Source organism: Hordeum vulgare, chromosome 5H, assembly GCF_904849725.1.
Source record: "Hordeum vulgare subsp. vulgare chromosome 5H, MorexV3_pseudomolecules_assembly, whole genome shotgun sequence".
Taxonomy (NCBI): Eukaryota; Viridiplantae; Streptophyta; class Magnoliopsida; order Poales; family Poaceae; genus Hordeum; species Hordeum vulgare.
The window spans coordinates 489,772,172-489,780,882 of NC_058522.1; the positions used below are offsets into that span (position 1 = coordinate 489,772,172).

The 8,711-nt window shown below is 42.1% G+C and overlaps 1 protein-coding gene across 1 annotated transcript; it reads left to right on the plus strand.

The window, feature by feature from the left end:
• Positions 1-1,616: 1,616 nt before the first annotated feature.
• On the plus strand, positions 1,617-8,711 carry LOC123399816 (pyruvate dehydrogenase E1 component subunit beta-2, mitochondrial). The gene is made up of 14 exons (XM_045094191.1): positions 1,617-1,860; positions 1,981-2,067; positions 3,410-3,490; positions 3,566-3,592; positions 3,689-3,751; positions 3,862-3,948; positions 5,027-5,152; positions 5,705-5,838; positions 5,926-5,998; positions 6,221-6,286; positions 6,606-6,644; positions 6,848-6,972; positions 7,055-7,169; positions 8,354-8,711. Exons 1-14 carry the CDS (start codon positions 1,822-1,824, stop codon positions 8,420-8,422), a joined length of 1,131 nt encoding a protein of 376 aa, XP_044950126.1. The 5' UTR covers positions 1,617-1,821; the 3' UTR covers positions 8,423-8,711.

Consider the following 8,711-nt stretch of genomic DNA (forward strand, 5'->3'; position numbering starts at 1 on the left):
AACAGGAAATATAATAATAACTATTTATCATTGCCTCTAGGGCATATTTCCAACACCTCTAACTTTCAAGTAGCATAATTAGCATTGCGATGCATTTATAATTCTATCAATTGCCCAACTGTAATTTGTTTACCCATGCATAGTTGTTTATCGTCTTTTGGGAGAGAGATATCACTAGTGAACATCATGTGACTCAGGTCCATATTACCACCATTGCTTACACCTCCACCATTTAATACTTTATTTACTTTTCCGTTGCAATCATTATCACTATTCCCGCTCGTGTTTTGATCCTTGGCAAACTACAAGGCCAAAGAGATTGACAACCTCTCTGTACTCATTGGGAGCAAAGTTAGTTGTTGTGTGTGCAGGTCCACGTCTTCTGCTAACGCAAGAGCAGCGGACACCTACTTGTTGATCCTCGGAGTCCTCCTGGTTCGATAAATCTTACCATCCACGTGTAAGGGAAATCTGATCCTGACTACATCTCCACCTTCACTTGAGGTAACCAACGAGGGGCGAGAAGTATATCCATAAACTCGTCATCATGGGGGCGGCATGAGGGAGCCGATGTGGGGAGGGGGGCTGCGCGGGCTGGGGGCGATGTGGTGGTGGGAGCCGTCGGGAGGGGGCGACGCGATGATGGTGGTGTGGCGACGCGGGGAGGAGAGGCAGAGATGGAGATGAGGGTGGGGATCGGGGGAGAGGGAGAAAGAGTGGGGATCAGGTGATAGGGTTGGGCCGAGGTGGGGAGGTGGGGCGTCGTTAGTGGAGAGGTGGGGAGTTGTCCCCTTTGTCGTCCGCCTCGGGATGAGGCAAACGGCAAAAAGGATTTGGGCGAACGACAAAGAGGCCGCAGATGGCAAAGGCGACAGCTCCAGCTGCGATAATTCTTTGTCGTTTGTATGGACCATCTTTGCCATCATCTATTTCTTTGTCGTCTGCCGGGTCCATCTTTGCCATGTGTCAGCACACGGCAAAGAATGCACTGATGGTAAAGAGTATCTTTGCCATCAATCAGTTATTTGCCGTTTGTTTTCCGATAGCTGACGGAAAAGAGTCGCTTTGCCATCAGTGAACAGACGATAAAGATCACACAGATGGCAAATTTTTTAATTACCGTAGTGATTCTAAGGAATCAATGATCCTTTGATCTGGAGACTTATGCATGCCGTGAAGCTTTACCCCTCGCAAATGATCCAGTTGCGCAGAATATTTGTGTGACCTCAACACATCATCAAGTTATGAATGATATCATAAGGGGACAAGAGGTCCAAATGCAACCATAGTTCATGAAATTAAAACCCGTTGTAATAGTTTCCTTTCTACAATAGTTCTTTTATTCTTGAGCATAGGAACTTTAATTTGGAGGTTAATAAACTCGTCAAGCTTGCTTGTGGGGCAATCCTCATGAGTCATGACCCCAACATTGTATCCATGACACTGATTCGAATGAATAAAGTAGGTGAGGTTTTTTTCTTAAAAAAAAACTAATTTGGGCCACCCTGCCTCCAGGAAAAAAAAGTTAATCTGGGCCGAGCCGTGGGGCCTACAACGCATCATTAAGCTGGTAAACTCCACAATAAGCGAGGGGCTTTCCTGCAAAATCGCGCGCTAAATAAGAATCTCGCGCAGAGACGTATCCATGCTCTCCTCCCCCTCCACCTACTACGCCCTCCAATTCCACCGTTCCGAGGCGGCGTCTGCGTCTCCTCCCCCACGCCCCGTCCATCTCGCTGCCTCCAGCCCGGTGACACATCCGCCGCCGCGCCACCGTCGAATTCGCCTCCTCTGCCCGCCGCTACGATCGCGGGGACGAAGATGCTGGGCGCCGCGAGGAGGCAGCTCGGATCCGGCCATGTGAGCGCCGATTCCCCCCCGCCTCGCATCTCCCTCCGACCATTTCGCCACGTTCAGTTGGGGTTCGATCTGCGATGTGGTTGCTGATGACGGGTTCGTTGTCCCGTTTGTTGCGTGCAGATGCTGGCGCAGGTGCTGCGGAGGCTCCGCCCGACGGCGGCGGCGTCCACGGAGGCGGCAAGGGGGTACTCCTCCGCGGCCAAGGAGGTGAGCGTGCGGCAGAACCCTAGTTTTCTCGATCGCGTGCGCCGCATTGGCCTGTAATGGCGTGGTCTGCTTTCGCTCCATTGTGTCGTTTCGTTATTTGACGAGCTGTTTTGACCGGAGATCGGCTGGTGCTTGGTTATATTGTATCGATGGCATTGGCGATTACGACTTTTGCTGTTGTTATTATAATGGTGGTGGTGACGCACGGCGATTTTTTTTGGTTTGGCGTGGATGCGGGTGGTTGGTTATGATATTAATTCGTTATTTTATTATGTAAGTTTTGTCATGATGCGATGGACTTTGGTTTCGGAGGCTGTTTGATAAGTACTTTTTACTTGAACTATTGATGAGTACCTCTACTGTATTTCTTTTGGTTGGCAAAAAATGGCTGTTGTAATGTTTAGGTGGTTAGTGGCTATCTTAGAATTGATGTCACCATGGTTTCCTACATATGGATTTGTGAGCTGTGGGCCTTGTGACTACCTGCTGATGGGAGTTGTGTGGGCTGATGTCCTCTGGACTGTAGAGTGTAAGCATCGGCTGGTTGCTTTATCCTTAGTGTTTGTGTGTTTGACAATTTATTGTTGCAGAGCTCAGAAGATGAAGTGTGTTTGTTATAGTGAGGAAAGATGAATTACCTTTGTGGTTTGTCTTGCAGTGAAGTGATATTTTCGTTACCTTCATCATGGTAGACTTTCTCATAGATTAGAAACCGCCTATTTGACTTTAGTAGTTCTGCTTGGTAGTTCATTTGGCAGGACATTATCCTATTTGCAAGATGAGATTTAGTTACAGAGTATTTACTTTGCTTATGAAGCAATGTCCTGTCCATACACCTCTCATTTTTCTTGTTTGTTTCTTAAGATGTCATATTACCTAGTGACCATGCGTCCATACCTATGTCAATGTATTGGCTCTACTTTGGAAAATAACCTGACCTCCTACTGATTAACATTATGCAAATGCATTTTACATAATATATTCCTTGCATTGTTCTTCACCTTTAACTGCCATTCTTCACTATTACTTGAGACATCAGAATGATTGGCAGTGAAATTGGGTAACAATGGTCATTGATGTGATTGGTTGTGTATGTTATTGCTCCTTTTTTCCTTTCGGCGCTGCGGGGAACAAAGGATGGTTCCTGGATTAACCAGCACATATTTGTTCCATGTTCTGTGTGGTCAGATATGTTTGTTTTATGTTGAAAGTATATAGGGTTATATCGAGAGTTATCTTTTGAGAAGTGTTTGTTGATTGGGAATAAGGGAAGGCTGCATTCAGTAGCTCTGTTCTACATTTTACAAGGCTAGTGACATACAATATTGTTTTACCTGTTCAGATCACCGTACGTGACGCGTTGAACTCCGCCCTAGATGAAGAAATGTCTGCCGATCCTTCTGTCTTTTTGATGGGCGAAGAGGTAGCTTTTTGAATGATTACATTTTTTAGTTCTATCAGTAGCATCTTTTTTCTAACGCCTTTTCGGTTGTGGTAGGTTGGAGAATATCAAGGTGCATACAAGGTGTGCAAAGAATTATTGTTTTTGCTGTAGGCCCCTTGCCAGCTGATATCAAATTCTAAATTATATGGTTATTGATCTTCAATTGGTTTTCTGCAGATTACGAAGGGCTTGCTTGACAAGTATGGTCCTGATAGGGTTCTTGATACCCCAATCACTGAGGTTCCACTCTTACATTCTTCAAACTATCCATTTGCTGCTGTCCATCCGTACATTTTCAGACTGAAACAAGTCTGCTCAAGCATTTATCTGGTATTGTTATGTTTGTCTAGGCTGGTTTTACAGGCATTGGTGTTGGTGCAGCCTATCAAGGTCTTCGGCCAGTCATAGAGTTCATGACATTTAATTTCTCAATGCAGGTCAGTTATAAGGACCCAATAAGTTTGTTTTATGTGCTTAGTTTAAAGTCCTTGTGCGCATAGTTTTATGCTGCAATACTTGTTGGTTCAAGATGCAAGAAGCACTCATGCTTCATGCTGTCACATCTTGAACCAACTTAACACATGCTGCACTTCTGTGTTTCCACAGTATGAGAATGGCTCAGGCCTTAAAGCATTGCACAGTTTAGGATAATCAATCAACTTAACACATGCATGTAATCACTTCTCAAGAAACATATGTTATGTATTCCCTCCGTTCCTAAATAGAAGACCTTTTAGAGATTCCACTATGGACTACGTACGAAGCAAAATGAGTGAATATACACTCTAAAATAAGTCTATATACATCCGTATGTAGTCCATACTGAAATCTCTAGAAGGTCTTATTTAGAAACGGAGGGAGTACATTAGTACATTACCACACTTAGTATCCTTGATGTAAATGCAAGCTCTTATTAGTTACTGCCCTTTTTTCTTGCTAGTTTTCTAAAGAAGCACTTTGCTGTATACCTTACTTCTGATTAGTATTTGATTTGTGTTTTTAGTCTAGTAGTTATACATGTCTTGCCAAGATCCTAGTTTAATGGTGAAAGCTTCTGAAGATGATGTTAATTAGAGGTTTTCTCTGGAATAATTTACACAAGATATAGCTTTTATGGTTGACATTCACATATCTGCTTTTCTTGCCAGTTAACTTATTGGAAGAATACAGTGGATGTAGCTTTCAACCTCTGGTCGTCTGAAATACAATGTATAACCTAGTACTCCCTCCATCCGGAAATACTTGTCATAAGAATGGATGTATTTAGATGTATTTTAGTTCTAGATACATCCATTTTTATTCATTTGTGCGACAAGTAATTCCGGATGGAGGGAGTATTAACCATTAATGGTTATTTCCATGTACTAGAAAAATAAAGGAAATCATTATGCTTGCTTTACTCGTGTGGCTGACAGGCAGTTTGTTGCTAGTTTTTACACTGCAACACAGGCCTACTTCTCTATCAGGTGTTCCTTTTCCCGTCAAGAAAAATAATTAATAATTTGTAACATTCAGGCAATCGATCATATCATCAACTCAGCTGCCAAGTCAAACTACATGTCAGCTGGTCAGATAAATGTCCCAATTGTTTTCAGAGGACCAAACGGAGCTGCTGCTGGAGTTGGTGCTCAGCACTCACAGGTTTGTAAGAGGGAATCACTCATGTGTTAGTCCTTCTTAGTACTCAAATAATTTTGAAACAATTAGCTTTATTCCTTTGTTATGTTGTTGTCACCTGCTTGTGCTTGTTTCCAGAAGATATACTAGACATGCAGACCTCTTAGCTATACTAGAATAGTAATACCATATATACTAAATGGTGAATATTTTTTGAAGTCGATAACTCCCTTGCCAAAACGGAGCAACACCATATATACTAAATGGTGAATATTTTTTGAAGTCGATATAACTCCCTTGCCAAAACGGTTATGCAAGGTTCAGGGAGGTGTGTGTGTGTGTGTGTTAGACTGTTAGTTAAAGCTCAGGTGGTTATGTAGAGTTTTCCTTGATTTTAAGCCAACAGACCTAAGTTATCAGTTTACGAGTTCTTTATCATTAGCTATGTAAGCAAAGTTAGTTTACTACCAGCTCCTAGGATATGCTCAATCTATCTTCAATACATTGTGATGACATCTTTTTGTAAACACTGAATGATTGTGATGTTTGCACTGTACTAATTGAACTGGTATACAGTGTTATGCAGCTTGGTTTGCGCATGTTCCAGGACTAAAGGTTCTGGCTCCATATTCTTCAGAAGATGCCAGAGGCTTGCTAAAAGCTGCAATTAGGGATCCTGATCCCGTTGTTTTTCTGGAAAATGAATTACTGTATGCAACATCTGACCTCGTTGAGCTATTTATACTTTACTAGCGGCTAGCTATCATTTCATTGATATGTTATGTTTTTTTCTACAGCTATGGAGAGTCATTCCCTGTTTCTGATGAAGTGCTTGATTCTAGTTTCGCTCTGCCGATAGGCAAAGCTAAGGTAACATTCTTATGCATTCCTTGCTTTGAAGTGCTTGTCGATTGTCTGTTGTTGCTTTCAGTGAATAGAATTGAAAGCAACAATAGAAAACTGAACTTCTATGCAGTATGCACTGGTGGTTTTCAGAGATCAGATGCATGCTCTTAGATAGTTATTTTTGGTATAGAATCCCTGAACTTCTATGCAGTATGTACTTACCTGTGGATTTTTTTCTTTCTGTAGATAGAGCGTGAGGGTAAAGATGTTACGATTACTGCATTCTCCAAGATGGTCGGTTATGCTCTTCAGGTGCGTCATGCTATAGTTGGTAAAACAACGTGGGAGGAAGATGAATTTTCTGTATTGTCAACCTTACAGGATTTGACACACCATTAGCTTTCATTTCTCAAGGACGTCACATTGACAAGTCTTCTTTTCTGAAAGGAGTTCAATGTGTGCTGCATTGATACGCTTTTTCTATTTGTTAAATTGATATGCAAAGTGCCCTTTTGGGAATTGCGTTTTTCTTTTGTATTTTGTTCTAATATAGTGTATGTTCTGTTGATGGGTTGATTTACTCTCTCAGCATTTTTATTTTGAGATATTATAATGCTCAGTTTGTTTACAGGCTGCTGAGATACTGTCCAAGGAAGGAATCAGTGCTGAGGTAATTTCTTTTGTAAAATATATTTTCAGTGTAACTATTGATATGATTTTATTCTACTCCCTCCGTCCCAAAATAACTGTCTCAAGCTTAGTACAACTTTGTATTAGAGCTAATACAAAGTTGAGACAGTTATTTTGGGACGGAGGGAGTACATGATACAGGCTATGCATGCTTCCTTATTTTCTACTGATATGTTTCAATAGGTGATCAACCTCCGATCAATTAGGCCACTGGATAGAGCCGCCATAAATGCATCTGTTAGGAAAACAAATAGATTGGTGACTCTTGAAGAAGGCTTCCCCCAGCATGGTGTTGGTGCTGAGATATGGTTCTCTTTTTGTATCTCCCTCTCTCTTGATGGAGCTTGTGTAGTAAGAATTATTCTGACACATACATGCCTTATTTTGCAGCATGTCTGTTGTAGAAGAAAGCTTTGAGTATCTTGATGCTCCAATTGAGAGGATTGCTGGAGCTGATGTACCCATGCCCTATGCTGCCAACCTTGAGAGATTGGCTGTTCCACAGGTCCTGCAACATCTCTTTCTCTTTGATCCATTTTATGGCTTAAACTTTCAAGTAGTGTTGTTTTGCATGGCTGCTAGCTTTTCTAGTTGCATCCATTTATTTACACAGCTGATTCCTATAGATGTTTTTTTAAGCCTTTAAGTTTTGTTGCCACACACACATGCATTCTTGCTGACTTAAATGGCAATAGACCAGCTGAACCTATTATTGTACAAGTTGGATTTTTTTAGTATCATCTGAATGGATTGCACTATCCTGAGAAAGTGCAATAGAAAATCCAGCACCAGCAGGGATTAGGGAAAGTAACTGTTTGACTTTTAGTCCATACTTCATAGTAACGGCACACTGTACATGGAGGTTTGGTTGCATTTGAGGGATGTTGAGTATTGGGGAATATTCAACTTTTCAAGATTCAACTTATTCTGTCATCTTTATTTTGGTTCCCTGTCAGTTGTCGGAATGACCTGCAAATTATGCAGATATCATGGTGTATCTGAATTTGTAGTGTGTCTACACTCAGGTTGCTCAATTTGCATATATCCTTTTCACTGCAACTACCAGGTGTGCTTGGTTATTTGACCATAATTTTGATAGCATGTGCCACACATAATGGGAGACAACAGTACAACATTGTCAGCACCAGCATTTTTCCACATCCTAAATCACTTGTGTGGAATTTTGTCTGCCACCCTGTTATGCCTGGAGGGTGTCCCTTCATAATTCTAAGTTGGTGATTCTCCGCCCTGTTGTCTAGCTGTGGACACCAGGTGGTGGCCTTTCTGGTCAAGGTGGTCACAGCATCAGTATTTATTTGCTTTGTTTGTAATGCTTGATGTTTAGTGTCTGAAACTGGGTTTTGCATGACTCGGGGGGCATTTAGTGGTCCAAAGTTGCCTTGCATCTCTGGACTCGCATTATTGACTAGGTGTATTTGATCTGGGGCTCCATTGTAAAGGGAAGCCTGAAATATTCTGTCTGCCACCAAATTCTTTCTGGCTTTGTGTACTAACATAGGACCGTAAAATAGCAAAATGGAAAATGTTGTGATGTTATTGGTGTGAGCAATCAGAAGGAAGCAATAAAACATGCTTTCCTGCGAACATTTCACGACCCGTCTAACAATTTTTTATCAGCTGATCATCGTATTAATGTGACCAAACTTACTCTTGTTGTTGACCTTGCAGATTGAGGATATCGTCCGAGCGGCCAGGCGAGCGTGCTACAGAGCGTTGCCCATGGCGGCAACTGCGTGATCGAAATTTCACTTTACTTTTCTCATGCTTTTTCCCGTCGCCCGCCCGGCCAGAAACGTGTGTGTTCCATAATGGTATCCACAATTGCCCAAACTCGAAGCGAGTTAAATTTTTGTAGGTGTGCCTTGGCATGTTTATTCTTTTAGCTGCTGCAGTTGGATCTCACCGCATTCGCTGGTGCCTCCCTCCACTGTCTTGTGAATTATTACGCACGCAGCTTTCGTTGATTGATTAGCACGGCCTAATAACGGTGGTTACATAAATGGAAAAACTGAGGTGTTCTCGTGCA